The sequence below is a fragment of the Salvelinus alpinus genome, chromosome 12, assembly GCF_045679555.1.
Source record: "Salvelinus alpinus chromosome 12, SLU_Salpinus.1, whole genome shotgun sequence".
NCBI classification, from domain to species: Eukaryota; Metazoa; Chordata; class Actinopteri; order Salmoniformes; family Salmonidae; genus Salvelinus; species Salvelinus alpinus.
Window position 1 is genome coordinate 29,399,918 of NC_092097.1, and position 23,709 is coordinate 29,423,626.

At 47.5% G+C, this 23,709-nt stretch overlaps 1 protein-coding gene across 2 annotated transcripts in view; it reads right to left on the reverse strand.

Annotated features, from left to right (window-relative positions):
* Nucleotides 1–4,105: 4,105 nt before the first annotated feature.
* LOC139535844 (guanine nucleotide-binding protein G(i) subunit alpha-2-like) overlaps nucleotides 4,106–23,709 on the reverse strand; it is a 96,319-nt gene continuing 76,715 nt past the window's right edge. For both annotated transcript variants that reach the window (XM_071335679.1, XM_071335680.1), the window contains 6 exons: nucleotides 20,548–20,708; nucleotides 9,601–9,729; nucleotides 7,288–7,417; nucleotides 6,942–7,095; nucleotides 5,210–5,424; nucleotides 4,106–5,022 (listed from right to left, as the gene is read on the reverse strand). In XM_071335679.1, the coding sequence (XP_071191780.1) occupies nucleotides 5,234–5,424; nucleotides 6,942–7,095; nucleotides 7,288–7,417; nucleotides 9,601–9,729; nucleotides 20,548–20,708 (765 nt within the window). In that variant the 3' untranslated portion in view covers nucleotides 4,106–5,022; nucleotides 5,210–5,233. The remainder of the gene's footprint in view (nucleotides 5,023–5,209; nucleotides 5,425–6,941; nucleotides 7,096–7,287; nucleotides 7,418–9,600; nucleotides 9,730–20,547; nucleotides 20,709–23,709) is intronic.

The following is a 23,709-nucleotide window of genomic DNA, read 5'->3' on the forward strand; positions in this document are numbered from 1 at the left end:
GACAGTTCAGGCGCCGCTGGGCAGACGGGCAGTTCAGGCGCCGCTGGGCAGTCGGGCAGTTCAGGCACCGCTGGGCAGACGGCAGACTCTGGCCGGCTGAGACGCACTATAGGCCTGATGCGTGGTGCCGGAACTGGAGGTACCGGGCTGAGGGCACGCACCTCAGGGCAAGTGCGGGGAGCAGGAACAGGGCACACTGGACTCTCGAGGCGCACTATAGGCCTGGTGCGTGGTACCGGAACTGGAGGTACCGGGCTGAGGGCACGCACCTCAGGGCGAGTGCGGGGAGAAGGAACAGTGCGTACAGGGCTCTGGAGACGCACAGGAGGCTTGGTGCGTGGTGCCGGAACTGGAGGCACTGGGCTGGAGACACGCACCATAGGGAGAGTGCGTGGAGGAGGAACAGGGCTCTGGAGATGCACTGGAAGCCTGGTGCGTGGTGTAGGCACTGGTGGTACTGGGCTGGGGCGGGAAGGTGGCGCCGGATATACCGGACCGTGAAGGAGGACACGCGCTCTTGAGCACCGAGCCTCTCCAACCTTACCAGGTTGAATGGTCCCCGTAGCCCTGCCAGTGCGGCGAGGTGGAATAGCCCGTACTGGGCTATGCAGGCGAACCGGGGACACCACCTGTAAGGCTGGTGCCATGTACGCCGGCCCGAGGAGACGTACTGGAGGCCAGATATGTTGGGCCGGCTTCATGGCACCCGGCTCGATGCCCAACCTAGCCCTACCAGTGTGGCAAGGTGGAATAGCCCGCACTGGGCTAAGCACGCGTACTGGGGACACCGTGCGCTCCACCGCATAACACGGTGTCTGACCAGTACGACGCCCTCTCACTCCACGGTAAGCCCGGGGAGTTGGCTCAGGTATCCAACCCGGCTTCGCCACACTCCCCTTTAGCCCCCCCCCCCCCCAATAAATTTTTGGGTGAGCCTCTCGGGCTTCCAGCCTCTCTTACGTGCTGCCTCCTCAATCCACCGCTCCTGGGCTGTGGCTGCCTCCTTTTCCTCCCGAGAGCGGCGATTCTCTCCAACCTTAGCCCAGGGTCCTTCTCCGTTGAATATTTGCTCCCAAGACCATTCCTCCTGGTTCCGCTGCTTCTGTTGCTGCTGCCCATTTCCACGCTGTTTGGTCCGGGTTTGGTGGGTGTTTCTGTAACGGTTTTCTTCCAGGGGTGAAGGAGAGGACCAAAGTGCAGCGCGGCTAGTGTTAAACATGTTTAATAAAGAACAAGTGAAACACTACAAACAACAATACAAAATAACAAATGTGCAAAAACCGAGACAGACCTATCTGGTGCAGACAATCACAGAGACAGGAAACAAACACCCACAAAATCCCAACACAAAACAAGCCTCCTATATATGATTCTCAATCAGGGACAACGATTACCATCTGCCTCTGATTGAGAACCATATTAGGCTGGACATAGAAACAGACAAACTAGACACACAACATAGAATTCCCACCCAGCTCACGTCCTGACCAACACTAAACAAGCAAAACACATAATAACTCTGGTCAGGACGTTACATGGTGTGTATGAAGTAGGCCATACAGTCTCGGTGGTCATTCATCTGTAGTGAAGGAGATCAGACTGTATGAAGTAAACCATACAGACTTCATGTGTTTGAAAAATGCAACATTTCTCCCTGTCCAGACCACCCTCCAGCCATTCTCACATACTTTGTGACCACTCATATTTTGGGAGTGCATGATGCCACTGTGTACGGAGTTGACTGTTTACACCAACATTCCCCAGCACACTCTCAGGCTAAGTCAGTTTAAGATTTTCTGTTAAAGTATATTATTTGTTTGCATGTTCTGCATATCTGAGCATGTATGATCGCATTCATCACAGGTGCTGCAGTGGACCGTTTTCTGATGACCGGGATGAGTCTGTTCTCCAGGAATTTGTTCTCCTATGTGGTGGATGGGGTCTATGACCACACCATGTTTGAGATCACACTCTCTGTGTCAGATGGCAGCATCACACGGAGGCTGTGGCCTACATCTATGTAGTCCCCTGGACCAACAGTGTTCCTACTACTACTACAGTAAGATCAGCCCTGTGGAGATATGGTACACACCACTGTAACACAGAGCTGTATGTGAAGGAAAACCTTATACAATAGGAGACCCATAAGAGACTATCATCTCTCTGCTTTTCCCTCCTCACTGTAGGAGGGAATATTGCAAAAGACAAGATCTGCTCTCCCATGGAAGCATCAAGGTTTTCGGCAGGGGTTCGGGTATTGTAACAGTCCATAATAAGTATATTATGTTAATATCTATGGTTAGGGACCAAAAGATGTGCCTGAATGTCCATCAAAGGAGACAGACGTAAGTGCCATTAGAGAACCAAGTTGTGAATTATAAGACATACTTGTTAAAAAGCAACGTTTACCACTAACTCACACCTTACTGTGTAATATGTTATCTGAGCATGGAAGATATGAACAAACTAAGCACAGAAGGGAGTCAAAGCCATAGAGAATGACCAGGTACATTTGGGTCGATGGTTTCCAATTGCATCCAACCAAAGATTATCTATTATATTGACAAGATAGCCAAGTGACCGCTCTAACGATGGAAATGTCCTCAATGATTGAAGGCAAGTGAGATCAGGTGAGACCATTCTAGCCAATAAGAGGCCAGATACGCGTGTGAACAACAGGCATAACTAAGTAGTTTTTCTCAAAGTTGCCAGAATGCCACGTGCATCCACTTATATCAGTACATTTGTAACAGACTAAACATTACAAAACTTCTATTCGATCAAATAAGCCTCAAGTGATTCGACACTCTCACATAGACCTCCATACAAAAAAAGGGTTTCTCACACGGAGAGATTTTGGGCAGAGTAAATCCTCTCACTTCGCCTCTTCCTCTCTGATCCTACTAAGGATGTGGAACAGCATGGGCTTACTCTTGAAAGTGTTTCTCCTAGGCCTCACTAGATGGCGCCCTCGGTCTGTCTAAAGTCAGCATACAAGACAAGCTGATGGTTCATTGCTTTGGAAAACTCTATAATGGGTTACAGTACAGTCTCAGCATGAGGTACAGGCTTGATAGAGATTGAACCTGTCCATTCTGTTCTCTCAGAGATTTGATGGGAAGGCACAAGATCCAGGAAAAAGCTGTGGTTATAAACCGGTTTCAAAATGTTCCAATATTCATATTAAACAAATCATCTTCTAGAATTAATGAAAATATATTAATTCATCCAATGTTTTCAGGCCTAAATGTGAAGTAAATCTAAAACATGTTTTTGGTTAGTTTCAGGCTGCTGTTACCTGTTCAACTCTACCACAGGATAACAGTGTTGGCTGTAGGGGACGTCCACCATCAACGACCTGCAGTGATCTATCTATCTGCTGTTTACACCATCTGGTTCTGCCTGAAGAGGATGCATATGTTTGCAGTCAGGCATTTTAGCGTAATTGTGATTTCAATTACAGGTCGATGTGAAGTTTGTAATATTTGAAAAGATATACTGTATTGAATACATAATCATGCTGACATCCTGTGTTGGAGGCTAGTCCTAAAGGACTATTCCTTGCGTAATTGGTCAGTTGCTCGATTAAGTTCTGGGTCCATACATATTAAGAGAAGGGATCAATAATTGCTAGAACGAGATGCGGAACAATGAGCTCCACCCTCTCTCTTTGTAAGTTACGGGCCAAATGCCCCCCCCCCCCTTCCGAAATATGCTAACACCTGCAAAATCGTTATTTGTCCAAATAACCAGTGACGGAAAACTAAAACACTGGAACTACTGCTGCTCATTATCCTATGCATCAAGTTCAGTCCCGACAGTTTCTATGGTATCCGTTATGTTTGTGTAGATCTCTCCACGAGAGATTACTGTGTGTACTCATGTAGTTCTGCTCAACAATAACAATAAAAGTTGTTGTCTTTCTTCCTTTCGGCTGCTTTTTTCTCCATTGTGGGATAACGATTTATCTTGGTTTTTATTACACCAATAGTTCTACCATGCCTTTAATGATCTGGTTTGGTGGAATAAAACTATATGTGTAGTGTTATATGAACAACTTGTCCATTAGTAAAATGAAATAAACAATGTGTAGGAAAACACAAGCAAGTGTGTCAGGTGCTATTTTTATTTAAATTAAATAATCATATAAGGACTTTTAAAACATTTTAATATTTACCAAAATCCCTAACCTATCTCTCAATTAGATTTTGTATTTCCTTATGAACTATTTATTCTTAAAATGGTTTGACGAACATGGAAGAAAAATGTATGCATACAGTCGGTCAAACAGTACTGATAAAAGTATATCTAAGAATCAGTTGTAAACTGAAGTGTAGGAACAAACATATTGCAAAAGACATGTAAATGGTAATATAAAAAAATAACAATGTTAAGTACATATTTTAAATATCAGTTAGAATTTTTGCTATTCTTTCCCCTGGTTGTGAAGCTTTTTTTCATTTTACTTTTTTATATTTTTTTATTTATATTTTCTAAAAGGAATGTTAAAATATTCTGTGCAGATTACAGAGCTAATATATCTTGTGTCATGCAAGAACAATATGCGGTTTGGCTATGAATGAGGAACATATGTAAACATTATTTAAAAAAGCACTTCCTTTTTCGATTCATATTCTCTATTCATGCCTGTGCTTCTTTAAAAAAAATATGCCTTATGTGATTAAAAGTTTAATGGAATTTGCACATCAGATTTTGTAAAGTCACATGAAAGCATTTAATAAAAACTTTTCAATTTTCTCCTCTAATAATTGAAAATAAACAAAGAAAAACAAAACAAAAAAGACAATAAATGTTTGATTCATGGTTTTAACCGAAAGAGTTAACAATTATGAGCAACTGGATCAGCAATCATTGAAATTCTGCAAGGCTCTCCGAGTTCTCAGTCTCTTAGGTGTCTTTAAAAAAAGCAGATAAAAGCAGAAATCGTGGTTGGCCAGTGTAGTCTGTCTTCCCCATCCTTCCTTCTGGTCATCAGAGCTGTTCAAGTAATCTGAAGGAAGACTGAGAAAGGGAAAGGTTAATGTATCCAAGATTCACCTTTAAGTTGCATTCAAAGAACATTAAGTGGTGGTTTCTGTACATTTACGAACAGATATACATCCGTGTGTGCATGCGTGTGTGTGAGTGTGTAGTACATGAGCATGTGTTTGTAAAATGTGTGTGCTCTATTCTATGTGTAGCAGCTGACCTTGACTCTTCCTCAGGCTTCGCTCTAGAAGAGACCACAGTCCTTCAGGTTGTTCTTGATGATGACGTCGGTGACGGCGTCAAAGACAAACTGAACGTTCTTGGTGTCGGTGGCTTGGGTGAAGTGGCTGTAGATCTCCTTGGTGTCCTTCTTCTTGTTCAGGTCCTCAAACTTGGTCTGGATGTAGGCCTGTGCCTCTTCAAATGTGTTGGGACCTGGGTATAGGAGAGGAGGTTAAGACAGGAGTATTGTGACCATAGAATTTTAAAGGTTGTTCTATTGAGTCTGCACGAGTCATGCAAGGAGAAAACTAGTGTCAGGTGGAGAAGTGGACCTGCTCTACCGAAGGGATTCATGGGGTTTGTGAAGCTACACTATATATACAAAAGTATGGACACCACTTCAAATGAGTGGATTCGGCTATTTCAGTCACACCAGTTGCTGATAGGTGTATAAAATCGAGCACACAGCCATGCAATCTCCATAGACAAACATTGGTAGTAGAATGGCCTTACTGAAGAGCTCAGAGACTTTCAACGTGGCACCGTCAAAGGATGACACATTTCCAACAAGTCAGTTCATACAATTTCTGCCCTGCTAGAGCTGCCCCGGTCAATTGTAAGTGCTGTTATTGTGAAGTGAAAACATCTAGGAGCAACAACGGCTCAGCCGCGAAGTGGTAGGCCACACAAACTCACAGAACGGGACCGGTGGGTGCTGAAACACATAGCGCATAAAAATAATTTGTACTCGGTTGCAACACTAACTACCAAGTTCCAACTGCCTCTGGAAGCAACGTCAGCACAATAATTGTTAGTTGGGAGCTTGATGAAATGGGTTTCCATGGCCGAGCAGCCGCACACAAGCCTAAGATCACCATGAACAATGCCAAGTGTCAGCTGGAGTGGTGTAAAACTCGCCGCCATTGGACTCTGGAGCAGTGGAAACGCGTTCTCTGGAGTGATGAATTATGCTTCACCATCTGGCAGTCCGACGGACGAATCGGGTTTGGCGGATGCCAGGAGAACGCTACCCAAATGCATATTGCCCACTGTAAAGTTTGGTGGAGGAGGAATAATGGTCTGGGGCTGTTTTTCATGGTTCGGTCTAGGCCCCTTAGTTCCAGTGGGGGGAAAGCTTAACACTACAACATAAAATGACATACTAGACGATTCTGTGCTTCTAACCTTCTGGCAACAGTTTGGGGAAGGCCCTTTCCTGTTTCATCATGACAATACCGCCGTGCACAAAGTGAGGTCCATACAGAACTGGTTTGTCGAGACCGGTGTGGAAGAACTTGACTGGCCTGCACAGAACCCTGACCAATACTCCATCGAACACCTTTGGGATAAATTGGAACGCCGACTACGAGCCTGGGCTTAATCACCCAACATCAGTGCACGACCTGACTAATGCTCTTGTGCCCTAATGGAAGTCCCCGCAGAAATGTTCCAACATCTAGTGGAAAGCCTTCCCAGAAGAGTAGAGACTATTATTGAGGGAAAGAGGGGACCAACTCCATATTAATGCCCATGATTTTTGGTCTGAGATGTTTGATGAGCAGGTGTCCACATACTTTTGGTATTGTAGTGTATACATCTTGCCATTAGATTTCTTCTACTGGTAAAAACTATACCTCCTAGTCTAACATGAGAATGTCAACATACAAACACTGCCAACAACAAGAGAATATGGAACATTCAGGGGATGCAGAGTTGTGTTATGGTCTTACCAGAGTACTCTGGGAAGCAGATGGTCAGGGGACTGTGGGTGATCTTCTTCTCAAACAAATCCTTCTTGTTGAGGAACAGGATGATGGAGGTCTCTGTGAACCACTTGTTGTTGCAGATGGAGTCAAATAACTTCATGCTCTCGTGCATACGGTTCTATGGAGAGATGGAAAGAGAGAGAGAGCAAGGGAGGGAGGGAATGAAAACAAAACATTATTTAATTCCAGTTGATCCAGACAACTCAAAATGAATGTGAAGCAATTTCCTTTAGAAATAAAATATCATTTAAAGTGATACGAGAGATCTAGTCAGTGGCACTTAAAGGACAACAGTGTTCTGCCTCCTCACCATCTCCTCATCCTCAGCCAGCACCAGATCATAGGCACTCATGGCCACACAGAAGATGATGGCTGTGACTCCCTCAAAGCAGTGGATCCACTTCTTCCTCTCAGAACGCTGGCCACCCACGTCAAACATCCTGCAGGAACACAAGGAGACAGTTAGGGTCACCCTTTTACTGCCGTTTACTAGTGGTGCTGAATGCCCACCCCCAACCCCCAGATCAACCTCTAGTCTAGCCCTGTCACTCCTTTGATGTGTGCAGATTTGGAATAAGTGGATAGGTGTAAACAATATAGCGCTGGCTCCCCCTCAATTTTTTTATAGGAGCTTCCCCAATGTTGCTTAAACCTATTTGGTCTATTTGGACAGGGAAACACAGGAGCTTCCCCAATGTTGCTTAAACCTATTTGGTCTATTTGGACAGGGAAACACAGGAGCTTCCCCAATGTTGCTTAAACCTATTTGGTCTATTTGGACAGGGAAACACAGGAGCTTCCCCAATGTTGCTTAAACCTATTTGGTCTATTTGGACAGGGAAACACAGGAGCTTCCCCAATGTTGCTTAAACCTATTTGGTCTATTTGGACAGGGAAACACAGGAGCTTCCCCAATGTTGCTTAAACCTATTTGGTCTATTTGGACAGGGAAACACAGGAGGGGATGTTTTCTGCAGGGCCATTCATGACCTCCGTATTGGGATCTAAAATTATACCAAAAACATGTAAGCACCATGATGATTTGACATTCCTGGAGGAGCTCCCACTCTCCATTACCATTAACTCAGGCTGGGCCTGGAGGAGAGGGGAGGCCTGAGGGTATCTCTGTAGTCAGAGCAGCTAGCCTTCCTCTGGGGACCTTCTCTCTCCATGTGCACTGCAGTCAGTCTGCCTCCTCTCAGTCTCTACCGCTCTCTCTCTCTCCCCATCTGTGACTCTCTTTCTCTCGGTCTCTCTTTTTGTCTCTCTTTGGCTCCATTGGGCAAGACCCTTCACTGCACAGACCCTGGCATTTTGTTGGTATATTGGTACAGTGACATTGCCGTAGTTACGAGGCTCTCAGGGAGGCGATCTGGTAATGTTTGTTTGTTGACACGATTGAGCCATGCAGTACTTTTCATGAGGACATCGACCAACCCACCGACCGGGCACGTGGGCGAGATGAGAGGATGCCCACTTCCCAGTTCCAGTCTGGGTTGTGGAACCCATCTGAGATATTTACTAGTCACCACCACAAAGGAAGTTGCATTTCAAAACATGGAGAATAATAATAAATACTGAGACCGTGGCATGGAAGTCTGATGTTTGTCAAATAGCAGACCGACTGTCAGTTTAGTTGTTGTACTGTCAGCCCTGATAGAAATTCAGCTGATATTTGTGTGAAGTTCCTATGTAATGGAGTGCTACTATGCTATGTGTTGGCAGGCTGTGTAAGTACAGCTCATTACCACAGGGCTGTAATGTTCAGGGCTGTAATGAGTAGTACTCACCTCAACAGGGCTCTCATCAGCTTTAATATCACTCACTGTAACCTGATTCCATCAGACCAGATAAACACTAGCTAACACTGCTGCAGGGCAGGCAGAGGAACGTTCTGTTATTTGTGTACAAACACACCCAAACACTTGTCTCTGCAGGCAGACAGACCAGACACACACACACACACACACACACACACACACAGACAGGCAGACACACACAGACAGACACACAGACCATACAGACAGACAGACAGACAGCCTTGTGCACGCACAAATGTTTTGATTTCCAGTGTTTTGAAAATAGTGTATCCTGACTCCATTTGGAAGCCTCTATTCCATTTGTGGTGTAAAGGTGGTGGGGGTATTGAGATTTAAAAAGGAATTTCCTCAGTGTTTTATAATTAAGACATGGATAGACGACTGAGAAATAGTTCTGTTATCAAGGATAAGGAGTAATTTGACGCATGGATCCAATTTCCACATTCAAATGAACATGGATTTCTGAAGCCACCACCAGTGAACACGTCAACCAGTCCATCAACCCTCTCACACAACCTTCCTACCATACACACCGAGGCACACACACAAACAGAGAGACAGAGACACACAGAGACAGAGACACACAGAGACAGAGAACCAGACAGGGTTAGTCAGCTGGAAATTGTCTTTTCAAAGTAACAACCAGACAAAATGGTGCTTTGGAGGAATGAATATCTCTAGCTTCACTCCGAAAGACAGAGAGGAAAGAAGAAACAGAGAGGTTATTTTGCGTTTGGGCAATGGTACGAGCAGGCGGTTCAAAATGAATCACGCACGCACTAGTACGTCAGTGGTCCACTCACTTAAAGTGCAGGTCTTTGAAGGTGAAGTGTGTCTCCACGATGCCGGTGGTCTTGACTCTGGTCCGCAGCACGTCCTGCTGTGTGGGGATGTAGTCTGCTTTGGCTATCCTCTCCAGATCATTCAGGTAGCTGAAAGGGACAACACACACACACACACGTCAGAATACAGATACACACAACTGTCAGATTAAAAACCAGGTGGACCCTCAAAAAGCCTAGGGTCACAGGGTTTCAGTGCTCCAACTCTGCACCACTGGTGTGGCCACGTTGTTAATGGTATTGGTGCTATCTGTTTATTTAACCATCATCAATATAAACTCACCACTAAGTGGATAGAGACCCATCAGTTTCTATTTGCTTGACTATCTGAAGTGCCCAATCTATGGAGGATACAATACACATCAGCACTCAATCAGCACTCAACACATTTACACACACAAATGACAATGGCATTTGATCCCTGGAAAACCATCTGATTGCGCCTGTTGAGAGAGAAAACAATTGTGCTAGTCATAGCGCTGCAGACAGCCAGGGCAACGGGCCCTGTCAGATACTGTCAGCTTCCTCTCATGTGGCGTCAGCCAGAAGGTAATTCAATGTTTTTTAAGGCCTTAAATTCATGGCAATAAATCTTTGTTTGGAAACAGCTGTCTGTTCATTTATTTCGCAGCAGCGTCCCGTTACGTTATTTGAATATAGAGGACACTTCCTGGCCCTCTGACGCCTCTATCTGAATGGCTGGGTGGAGACGGGGGATGGGAGGCTGGGACTAGTGGGTGATATGGGCTTCACATTTTGGATCAAATCAATGGCTCAACATTTTAATCACACAGTTATTCTTCTGCCTTACAAAGATGTTCTGGATGGTGTGCCTCGTCACTTTATGGTACCATCAGCCACCGTCATGTTCACCTATCATTGGACTGCAGACTGACACGATTTACCACCCTCACATTCTCAGGTTCCCTCTCTGTGTTTATACCTGCAGAGGTTGAGTTCTAGAGACTGTTCTATAAACAGTGTGCCCTGAGCTGAGGTTTACACAGAAGATTGTACATCAATATTGTGGCACAGCGTTTCATCACAAAACAAAGTGTTGGTGTTCGCTGTAATCCTGCCTAAAACAAGTCTGTACGTATATTAAAAGTGTTCTCCACACACACTCCTTCATCACAAACCAACGTCTCTGATTGAAGGATTCTAATCCCACGCCCCACAGAGAAAGGCCTCCTTTGTTGTGAGGGATTCACATATTGAAATATTGCTTAATATGAGCTTTCGATTTCTAGTATCCAGAGCTTAATTGAATCCTGTGGGCTTACAGTTACAATTTACAAACCCTCCTCCTCCCCCTATGCCTCCTCCCTCTAGCAATGGTTAAACATTATTGTGGTTATTATCTCTATGCTTTAATTCATTTACTCATGGATTTGGCCTTTGGAGAGGAGGTGAGTTACAGTAGTGGAGCTGTAGGAGTGATTCTAGCCTGCTGAAAGGGGATCGGGCCTCTCCCTGTGCTCTGAGATAGACGACAGTCTGGAGGCTGATATTGTTGAAGCACACAGGAAGTCTAACTACAGTAGTCAAAGTGCTCTGGAGAGGCCTGATGAAATAATGTAAATCCTCATCACCGCCTCCACAACCTCTTGGGGGTCATCACAACAGTACGCTTACCAGAAAGCCAGAGCTTTAATAAGAGCAGGGCGAGTGAGCGAGCGAGGGATTAAAAAGTTATGATTAGACTTGGTAATACAAAAAGGGGGAGAGAGAACAATATCGCTCCCTCTGCTCGTTTAATATTTAGTGGATGCCAGGCAATCATTTTGTGACACACTATCCTGTCGTGCATTTTAGAACCCATTTCCTTGGCACCATGCAATCTCACCAAGAGGCATTGTGTCTAATGGACTCGCCTAAGAACAAGTACAACACTCTCCCTCTGTTGCAGGTGGGGATACATGCACAAGTGGTTTTAAAGTCACATAGATGGTGAGTGTATCAGGAATAGTGGAACCATGGGATGTGTTGTGTTTTCTCAAAATTTCCATGTAGAGTGATTGAGGGGCCCTGTGGGCCCCAGTGATAAGGGACTCTAACCTACACCAAGCTACAGCAGCACTGGGGAGAGAGAGCCTTGCAGTATTAGTGTGTTTTCATTCATCATTAGACCAACAATTTAGCACTACATTACACTGACGGAGCATTACATTACATTGACTCAGTTAAAGGCCTCAATGTTAATGAGCGGCTCTGTGGAGAGGCTCCAGAGAGAGCTGACAGCCTGCGGCGTGCAGGCCGGCTGTGTTGTGGTCAGACATTAGAAGCATGACTAGACCTAAATGGAAGTGACATGAGACCTGTTGTTGTTGTACATAGAGTAATACTTACAATGGCAGTCACTATAAAGGACTAACCTGGGACAATAGCATAGCCGTACACTGTAGCATCTGTTGACTGGTCGCTGTGAGAACCAGAGCACAGAACCTTGAATCTGGGCGCAGAGATGCATAGCACTGCTGGTTTCAGGGACAGACTCAGAGCTGGGACACCAGGTGAGTGATCTCTCTGGCCAATCAATGACGTCAATCAGGAGCCAGGTAGTGTAGAAAAGAAAAGCAGCATTACTGCAGACCTCGAGCCAGGATTTGAATAGCTCTGGACTAAAGGCTGCAACCAGGCGTGACATGGTCGGTGCCAACCACAAACTGCCACCAATCCCTGGATACTCCCCCAGTGACTCCCTCATTCAGGCTACATTTTCCTGATGGCTGCCTCATGGCCAGCAGAGAGGGAGAAGGAGGAGGGAAAGAGGGAGGAGGGAAAGAGGGAGTGACTGCATATGTGAGCAGTCACTGTGAAACCACACTATCCTACACCCTGACTTCAGAGCTCCCGCTGCTATTCGGTGGCATTTCCATGCTATTTCCACACGCAGCGGGACAGGACAGGACAGCTCTACTAGCGTGGGAGGTGAGCAGGCTGTCCCAATGCAGCGGGACAGGACAGGACAGCTCTACTAGCGTGGTAGGTGAGCAGGCTGTCCACACGCAGCGGGACATGACAGGACAGCTCTACTAGCGTGGGAGGTGAGCAGGCTGTCTCAATGCAGCGGGACAGGACAGGACAGCTCTACTAGCGTGGGAGGTGAGCAGGCTGTCCCAATGCAGCGGGACAGGACAGGACAGCTCTACTAGCGTGGGAGGTGAGCAGGCTGTCCCAATGCAGCGGGACAGGACAGGACAGCTCTACTAGCGTGGGAGGTGAGCAGGCTGTCCCAATGCAGCGGGACAGGACAGGACAGCTCTACTAGCGTGGGAGGTGAGCAGGCTGTCCCAATGCAGCGGGACAGGACAGGACAGCTCTACTAGCGTGGGAGGTGAGCAGGCTGTCCCAATGCAGCGGGACAGGACAGGACAGCTCTACTAGCGTGGGAGGTGAGCAGGCTGTCCACACGCAGCGGGACATGACAGGACAGCTCTACTAGCGTGGGAGGTGAGCAGGCTGTCTCAATGCAGCGGGACAGGACAGGACAGCTCTACTAGCGTGGGAGGTGAGCAGGCTGTCCCAATGCAGCGGGACAGGACAGGACAGCTCTACTAGCGTGGGAGGTGAGCAGGCTGTCCCAATGCAGCGGGACAGGACAGGACAGCTCTACTAGCGTGGGAGGTGAGCAGGCTGTCCACACGCAGCGGGACAGGACAGGACAGCTCTACTAGCGTGGGAGGTGAGCAGGCTGTCCCAATGCAGCGGGACAGGACAGGACAGCTCTACTAGCGTGGGAGGTGAGCAGGCTGTCCCAATGCAGCGGGACAGGACAGGACAGCTCTACTAGCGTGGGAGGTGAGCAGGCTGTCCCAATGCAGCGGGACAGGACAGGACAGCTCTACTAGCGTGGGAGGTGAGCAGGCTGTCCCAATGCAGCGGGACAGGACAGGACAGCTCTACTAGCGTGGGAGGTGAGCAGGCTGTCCACACGCAGCGGGACATGACAGGACAGCTCTACTAGCGTGGGAGGTGAGCAGGCTGTCTCAATGCAGCGGGACAGGACAGGACAGCTCTACTAGCGTGGGAGGTGAGCAGGCTGTCCCAATGCAGCGGGACAGGACAGGACAGCTCTACTAGCGTGGGAGGTGAGCAGGCTGTCCCAATGCAGCGGGACAGGACAGGACAGCTCTACTAGCGTGGGAGGTGAGCAGGCTGTCCCAATGCAGCGGGACAGGACAGGACAGCTCTACTAGCGTGGGAGGTGAGCAGGCTGTCCCAATGCAGCGGGACAGGACAGGACAGCTCTACTAGCGTGGGAGGTGAGCAGGCTGTCCACACGCAGCGGGACATGACAGGACAGCTCTACTAGCGTGGGAGGTGAGCAGGCTGTCTCAATGCAGCGGGACAGGACAGGACAGCTCTACTAGCGTGGGAGGTGAGCAGGCTGTCCCAATGCAGCGGGACAGGACAGGACAGCTCTACTAGCGTGGGAGGTGAGCAGGCTGTCCCAATGCAGCGGGACAGGACAGGACAGCTCTACTAGCGTGGGAGGTGAGCAGGCTGTCCCAATGCAGCGGGACAGGACAGGACAGCTCTACTAGCGTGGGAGGTGAGCAGGCTGTCCCAATGCAGCGGGACAGGACAGGACAGCTCTACTAGCGTGGGAGGTGAGCAGGCTGTCCCAATGCAGCGGGACAGGACAGGACAGCTCTACTAGCGTGGGAGGTGAGCAGGCTGTCCCAATGCAGCGGGACAGGACAGCTCTACTAGCGTGGGAGGTGAGCAGGCTGTCCACACGCAGCGGGACAGGACAGGACAGCTCCACTAGCGTGGGAGGTGAGCAGGCTGTCCCAATGCAGCGGGACAGGACAGGACAGCTCTACTAGCGTGGGAGGTGAGCAGGCTGTCCCAATGCAGCGGGACAGGACAGGACAGCTCTACTAGCGTGGGAGGTGAGCAGGCTGTCCCAATGCAGCGGGACAGGACAGGACAGCTCTACTAGCGTGGGAGGTGAGCAGGCTGTCCCAATGCAGCGGGACAGGACAGCTCTACTAGCGTGGGAGGTGAGCAGGCTGTCCCAATGCAGCGGGACAGGACAGGACAGCTCTACTAGCGTGGGAGATGAGCAGGCTGTCCCAATGCATCGGGACAGGACAGGACAGCTCTACTAGCGTGGGAGGTGGGCAGGCTGTCCCAATGCAGCGGGACAGGACAGGACAGCTCTACTAGCGTGGGAGGTGAGCAGGCTGTCCCAATGCAGCGGGACAGGACAGGACAGCTCTACTAGCGTGGGAGGTGAGCAGGCTGTCCCAATGCAGCGGGACAGGACAGGACAGCTCTACTAGCGGGACAGGTGAGCAGGCTGTCCCAATGCAGCGGGACAGGACAGGACAGCTCTACTAGCGTGGGAGGTGAGCAGGCTGTCCCAATGCAGCGGGACAGGACAGCTCTACTAGCGTGGGAGGTGAGCAGGCTGTCCCAATGCAGCGGGACAGGACAGGACAGCTCTACTAGCGTGGGAGGTGAGCAGGCTGTCCCAATGCAGCGGGACAGGACAGCTCTACTAGCGTGGGAGGTGAGCAGGCTGTCCACACGCAGCGGGACAGGACAGAACAGCTCTACTAGCGTGGGAGGTGAGCAGGCTGTCCCAATGCAGCGGGACAGGACAGGACAGCTCTACTAGCGTGGGAGGTGAGCAGGCTGTCCCAATGCAGCGGGACAGGACAGGACAGCTCTACTAGCGTGGGAGGTGAGCAGGCTGTCCCAATGCAGCGGGACAGGACAGGACAGCTCTACTAGCGTGGGAGGTGAGCAGGCTGTCCCAATGCAGCGGGACAGGACAGGACAGCTCTACTAGCGTGGGAGGTGAGCAGGCTGTCCCAATGCAGCGGGACAGGACAGCTCTACTAGCGTGGGAGGTGAGCAGGCTGTCCCAATGCAGCGGGACAGGACAGGACAGCTCTACTAGCGTGGGAGATGAGCAGGCTGTCCCAATGCATCGGGACAGGACAGGACAGCTCTACTAGCGTGGGAGGTGAGCAGGCTGTCCCAATGCAGCGGGACAGGACAGGACAGCTCTACTAGCGTGGGAGGTGAGCAGGCTGTCCCAATGCAGCGGGACAGGACAGGACAGCTCTACTAGCGTGGGAGGTGAGCAGGCTGTCCCAATGCAGCGGGACAGGACAGGACAGCTCTACTAGCGGGACAGGTGAGCAGGCTGTCCCAATGCAGCGGGACAGGACAGGACAGCTCTACTAGCGTGGGAGGTGAGCAGGCTGTCCCAATGCAGCGGGACAGGACAGCTCTACTAGCGTGGGAGGTGAGCAGGCTGTCCCAATGCAGCGGGACAGGACAGGACAGCTCTACTAGCGTGGGAGGTGAGCAGGCTGTCCCAATGCAGCGGGACAGGACAGCTCTACTAGCGTGGGAGGTGAGCAGGCTGTCCACACGCAGCGGGACAGGACAGAACAGCTCTACTAGCGTGGGAGGTGAGCAGGCTGTCCCAATGCAGCGGGACAGGACAGGACAGCTCTACTAGCGTGGGAGGTGAGCAGGCTGTCCCAATGCAGCGGGACAGGACAGGACAGCTCTACTAGCGTGGGAGGTGAGCAGGCTGTCCCAATGCAGCGGGACAGGACAGGACAGCTCTACTAGCGTGGGAGGTGAGCAGGCTGTCCCAATGCAGCGGGACAGGACAGGACAGCTCTACTAGCGTGGGAGGTGAGCAGGCTGTCCCAATGCAGCGGGACAGGACAGGACAGCTCTACTAGCGTGGGAGGTGAGCAGGCTGTCCCAATGCAGCGGGACAGGACAGGACAGCTCTACTAGCGTGGGAGGTGAGCAGGCTGTCCCAATGCTGTCAGACTCTGGACACAGAGAACTACACAGAGGTTACAGAACTAAAACTACATTCAGACCCATCTCCAGAAATATTGTTGGTAAGCGAAATCAAAGGAAAGACATTTTAGAACATCAAATTTAACTATTAAATGAACACTATCAGCAGTTAGAAGATAGCATTTCCTTGTCTGTTTTCACCTCTAATTTGTCTTGGCCATAAAAAAAATCTTACAGGAAAACAACAACATAGAAAACATATTCAGGCTGGGGACCATACAGGTGAATTAAAAACCGCTCTTTAAACAAGCGTAAGTCATCTGTTTGTAAACAACATGTTGGTTGTTTCTTAACTCCCATCATCAAAGTGGATTGATCCAATCTATTATCTCAGGAACTGGTCCTCTCTTCAGAAATTGATGGGAAATTAGGTTTGTGAAAATTCCTGGAAGTTCAGAGTCAGACTAACCCCCATTAATAAACCAATTGGTTTCTAAACAAAGCGATAACACATAGCGCATGCAGCCTTGATCTCTTAATCCCCTTAAGATATAGATGGGAGACCGAGGGGGGACAGGAGGAGGGAATTTTGTAGTCACTGTGGTGTGAAGCCATTAGAATCAGAGCCTGCTGATCTAGTGTGATGCTGCTGCTTCCCCAAAACTACCCCTGATTGCTTTGCCCCAGATTCAGAAGGTAAATCCAGTAAAATCACAGCCCAGCCTACTTCAACAGAACCCATTAAGGTTTGTGATCTAGGAGGGGCACATGGAGAGTGGCTGAGCTAATGGTACTATGGCATTGAGGAATACACCACATCAGTCACTGCCTTTATCAATAAGTGTATCGAGGACGTTGCCCCAACAGTGACCGTACGTACATACCCCAACCAGAAGCCAAGGATTACAGGCAACATTCGCATTGAGCTAAAGGGTAGAGCTGCCGCTTTCAAGGTGCGGAACTCTAACCCGGAAGCTTATAAGAAATCATGCTATGCCCTCTGACGAACCATCAAACAGGCAAAGCGCCAATACAGGACTAAGATTTAATCGTACTACACCGGCTCCGATGCTCGTCGGATGTAGCAGGGCCTGCAAACTATTACAGACTACAAAGGGAAGCACAGCCGCGAGCTGCCCAGTGACATGATCCTACCAGACGAGCTAAATCACTTCTATGCTAGCGTCCAGGCAAGTAACACTGAAACATGCATGAGAGCATCAGCTGTTCCGGACGACTGTGTGATCAAACTCTCAGTAGCCGACGTGAGTAAGACCTTTAAACAGGTCAACATTCACAAGGCCGCTGGGCCAGACGGATTACCAGGACATGTGCTCCGGGCATGTGCTGACCAACTGGCAGGTGTCTTCATTGACATTTTCAACATGTCCCTGATTGAGTCTGTAATACCAACATGCTTCAAGCAGACCACCATAGTCCCTGTGCCCAAGAGCACTAAGCACTAAGGTAACCTTCCAACATGACTACAGACCCTTAGCACTCACGTCCGTAGCCATGAAGTCCTTTGAAAGGCTGGCAATGGCCCACATTACAACCATTATCCCAGAAACCCACTAAACTCACTAATTTGCATACCGCTCAAACAGATCCACAGATGATGCAATCTCTATTGCACTGCACATTGCCCTTTCCTACCTGGACAAAAGGAACACCTACGTGAGAATGCTATTCATTGACTACAGCTCAGAGTTCAACACCATAGTGCCCTCAAAGCCTCTGACCACAAGGCACTACAGAGGGTAGTGCGTACAGCCCGGTAAATCATTGGGGCTAAGCTGCCTGCCATCCAGGACCTCTACACCAGGCGGTGTCAGAGGAAGGCCCTAAAAATTGTCAAAGACAAAAGGCCAAAAGGCTTCTCAACAGCTTTTACCTCTGAGCCATAAGACTCCTGAACGGGTAATCAATTGGCTACCTTGACTATTTGCATTACGCTGCTGCTACTCTGTTCAACTATGCATAGTCACTTTAACTATACATTCATGTACATACAGTTGAAGTCGGAAGTTTACATACACTTAGGTTGGAGTCATTAAAACTTGTTTTTCAACCACTCCACAAATGTCTTGTTAACAAACTATAGTTTTGGCAAGTCGGTTAGGACATCTACTTTGTGCATGACACAAGTAATTTTTCCAACAATTGTTAACAGACAGATTATTTCACTTATAATTCACTGTATCACAATTCCAGTGGGTCAGAAATTTGCATACACTAAGTTGACTGTGCCTTTAAACAGCTTGGACAATTCCATAAAATTATGTCATGGCTTTAGAAGCTTCTGATAGGCTAATTGACATCATTTGAGTCAATTGGAAGTGTACCTGTGGATGTATTTCAAGGCCTACCTTCAAACTCAGTGCCTCTTTGCTTGACATCATGGGAAAATCAAAACAAATCAGCCAAATAAAATTGTAGACCTCCACAAGTCTGGTTCATCCTTGGGAGCAATTTCCAAACGCCTGAAGGTACCACGTTCATCTGTACAAACAATAGTACGCAAGTATAAACCCCATGGGACCACGCAGCCGTCATATCGCTCATGAAAGAGATGTGTTCTGTCTCCTAGAGAAGAACGTACTTTGGTGCGAAAAGTGCAAATCAATCCCAGAACAGCAGCAAAGGACCTTGTGAAGATTCTGGAGGAAACAGGTACAAAAGTATCTATATCCACAGTAAAACGAGTCCTATATCGACATAAGCCGAAAGGCCACTCAGCAAGGAAGAAGACACTGCTCCAAAACCCTCCATCAAAAAGCCAGACTACGGTTTCCAACTGCACATGGGGACAAAGATCGTACTTTTTGGAGAAATGTCCTCTGGTCTGATGAAACAAAAATAGAACTGTTTGGCCATAAGGACCATTGTTATGGTTGGAGGAAAAAGAGGGAGGCTTGCAAGCCGAAGAACACCATCCCAACCATGAAGCACGGGGGTGGCAGCATCATGTTGTGGGGGTGCTTTGCTGCAGGAGGGACTGGTGCACTTCAGAAAATAGATGGCATTATGAGGAAGTAAAATGATGTGGATATATTGAAGCAACATCTCAAGACATCAGTCAGGAAGTTAAAGCTTGGTTGCAAATGGGTCTTCCAAATGGACAATGACCCCAAGCATACTTCCAAAGTTGTGGCAAAATGGCTTAAGGACAACAAAGTTAATGGCATTGGAGTGGCCATCACAAAGCCCTGACCTCAATCCCATAGAATTTGTGGGCAGAACTGAAAAAGCGTGTGCGAGCAAGGAGGCCTACAACCTGACTCAGTTACACCAGCTCTGTCAGGAAGAATGGGCCAAAATTCCCCCAACTTATTGTGGGAAGCTTGTGGAAGGCTACCTGAAAAGTTTGACCCAAGTTAAACAGTTTAAAGGCAATGCTACCAAATACTAATTGAGTGTATGTAAACATCTGACCCACTGGGAATGTGATGAAAGAAATAAAAGCTGAAATAAATAATTATTTCTACTATCATTCTGACATTTCACATTCTTAAAATAAAGTGGTGATCCTAACTGACCTAAGACAGGGAATTTTTACTTGGATTAAATGTCAGGAATTGTGAAAAACTGAGTTTAAATGTATTTGTCTAAGGTGTATGTAAACTTCCGACTTCATCTGTAATCCCTCAATTAGCCCGACTAACCGGTGCCCCCTTACATTGACTCTGTACCGGTACCACCTGAAAATATAGCCTCGCTAATGTTATTTTAACTATCATTTATCTTTAAAAAAAATCTTTAGCTATCTTTTGTTTACCTAATACCTTTTTTTACTTAAAAATTGCACTGTTGGTTAGGGCTTATAAGTAAGCATTTCACTGTAAGGTCTACACCTAAAGTATTCAGCGCACCTGACAAATAAACTTTGATTTGATGGTGTTCCAAAAGTTCCATTCTTACAGGTGTTTATGTTTTTGTAGTTTCCCAAAAATGTTTTAAAAGTTAGAAATCACACATCAAAATTGCATATCTTGCATATATTTGGGTACAGCCTTACAGGTACTACATGGTAACATGGAGAAGAGGAGGACCATGACAAAGTAGACTATGAGCCTGGCAGAGGTACGTAGCCAAGTGGGAAGAGTGGTGTTGGTCGTTACTCACTAGGCAGCTGAGTCGTTGAGCTGGTACTCGCGGGCGCGCGTAAAGCAGCCCTGCACCCCTCCGTCGCCCCAGAGCCTCTGCATGGCGTTCGATAGGTCGTCTGGCAGGATGCCCTGCTCCTCAGCAGCCCCTGAGAGGGCAAACAGCTGGCGGGCATCATCCTGGAGGCGACACAGACACACACAGGGTTAGGAATGAGTCAGACCAAGTGGAACAGACAAGAGACCTTAACTAATCAACGTTAACAAACTTGGCCATGGTAAAGCAGACAGTAATAGATCAGGTCTCAACAAGGTCAATTAGACTGGAGGACACAATTAGACAGTCTGCACTACAAACAGAAGAACCATTAAACACAGTAATCATACCTATCCACTGGAGACTGTCCTCACTCTTTCTCAGAGCTCTGTGTGTGTCTGTGTGTGTCTGTGTGTGTCTGTGTGTGCGCGTGTGTGTCTGTGTGTGTTCGAGCCAGCCATACAGGTGACTCAGCATTCAGAGTAGCCACAGGGGAGCACCCCAGGGCACAGCATCCCTCTGGAAGGGTCCATGAGAACAGGATAACCGAGGTAATTATACCTGTAGACACAGGCAGGTTTCCGCCAGGTCTCAGCCCTGACTTACACACAGAATGTGGTGTAGGGCTTTCCCCTAGCATGGTCCCACGCTGACTTACGCAAGTATGTACACACAAACACACAGAGCATGAAAAGGGCCGATTACACAGCTCCCACATCGGCTTAGTGCACTGCCCACAAAACCCTCTTGACCATCCCTCCATGCATCAATGTTTTGCAGGAAAAAGATGGACAAACTCCTAAAGCTGCATTGACTGAGAAGAGACATGCTGGCCTAAGTTCCATACAGCTGGTTAACCTGTGTCTGCCCAGTCCTCCCCCAGTCTAACCCAGTCCAGCCCATGAACTGGTTAATACAGTGGGGCAAAAAAGTATTTAGTCAGCCACCAATTGTGCAAGTTCTCCCACTTAAAAAGATGAGAGAGGCCTGTAATTTTCATCATAGGTACACTTCAACTAGGACAGACAAAATTAGAAAACAAAATCCAGAAAATCACATTTTATGATTTTTTATGAATTTATTTGCAAATTATGGTGGAAAATAAGTATTTGGTCACCTACAAACAAGCAAGATTTCTGGCTCTCACAGACCTGTAACTTCTTCTTTAAGAGGCTCCTCTGTCCTCCACTCGTTACCTGTATTAATGGCACCTGTTTGAACTTGTTATCAGTATAAAAGACACCTGTCCACAACCTCAAACAGTCACACTCCAAACTCCACTATGGCCAAGACCAAAGAGCTGTCAAAGGACACCAGAAACAGAATTGTAGACCTGCACCAGGCTGGGAAGACTGAATCTGCAATAGGTAAGCAGCTTGGTTTGAAGAAATCAATTGTGGGAGCAATTATTAGGAAATGGAAGACATACAAGACCACTGATAATCTACCTCGATCTGGGGCTCCACGCAAGATCACACACCGTGGGGTCAAAATGATCACAAGAACGGTGAGCAAAAATCCCAGAACCACACGGGGGGACCTAGTGAATGACCTGCAGAGAGCTGGGACCAAAGTAACAAAGCTTACCATCAGTAACACACTACGCCGCCAGGTACTCAAATCCTGCAGTGCCAGACGTGTCCCCCTGCTTAAGCCAGTATATGTCCAGGCCCGTCTGAAGTTTGCTAGAGAGCATTTGGATGATCGAGAAGAAGATTGGGAGAATGTCATATGGTCAGATGAAACCAAAATATAACTTTTTGGTTAAGAAAATGACAATGATCCCAAACGCACCGCCCGGGCAACGAAGGAGTAAGAAGCATTTCAAGGTCCTGGAGTGGCCTAGCCAGTCTCCAGATCTCAACCCCATAGAAAATCTTTGGAGGGAGTTGAAAGTCCGTGTTGCCCAGCAACAGCCCCAAAACATCACTGCTCTAGAGGAGATCTGCATGGAGGAATGGGCCAAAATACCAGCAACAGTGTGTGAAAACCTTGTGAAGACTTACAGAAAACGTTTGACCTCTGTCATTGCCAACAAAGGGTATATAACAAAGTATTGAGATAAACTTTTGTTATTGACTAAATACTTATTTTCCACCATAATTTGCAAATAAATTCATTAAAAATCCTACAATGTGATTTTCTGGAATTTTTTTCTTCTCATTTTGTCTGTCATAGTTGAAGTGTACCTATGATGAAAATTGCAGGCCTCTCTCATCTTTTTAAGTGGGAGAACTTGCACAATTGGTGCTGACTAAATACTTTTTTGCCCCACTGTAAGTGATGGAGGGAGTTCTAAGAAGAGGAATCAAAACAAATACACCAGGTGATCAAGGCCTCTTTAAAGTAGCTCACAGGAATAGAGTGTGTACTTGAGTGAGTGTATTGTGTGGTAATTAAAGTCTGTGATAAACAGACTAGTTTTATGGCGACTGAAGGAGGATGTTCTGTATCGTGTCAAGACTATGACACCTGAGCCCACCCCCTCCCTTCAAGAGCCCTTAAGGTGTGCACAATAAGAGAGAACAGTATGGTTTTTATAGGTGCAAAATTAAATTCCCTGGTTTTCCAGTAATCTTGGTTGGAGGATTACGGTTTTCTGGCTTATTCCCTTCTGATTGCGGAAATCCTCCAAACCGGATTTCTGGAAAACCTGGGATTTTTTTGAAAAGTGACCGGAATTTCACAACAGTGTGTAAAATGAAAACTAGGGCAGATCTCTGTTGTTACATTTAGTCAAATACTTTAAACAGCCAATCTACAGAACATGTGTCACGGCCGTTTAAAGGAGTGGACCAAGGCGCAGCGTTTTGAGCGTACATACTTGTTTAATATAAGAATTCGCCACCAAAACAATAAAACATCAAATGAACACGTGAAGCCAACGTAGAGCTCACAGGCAACTGAACATGGACAACTACCCACCAAACCAATATGTAAAATGGCAACCTAAATAGGGTCCCCAATCAGAGACAACGATAAACAGCTGTTTCTGATTGGGAACCCACTCAGGCCCCCATAAACCTACAACCCCTAGACAATACAAAATCCCCATAGATAACAAAAAACCCTAGACAATACAAAAACTAAACAAACCACCGCTTGTCACACCCTGACCTAACCAAATAATAAAGAGAGCAAATA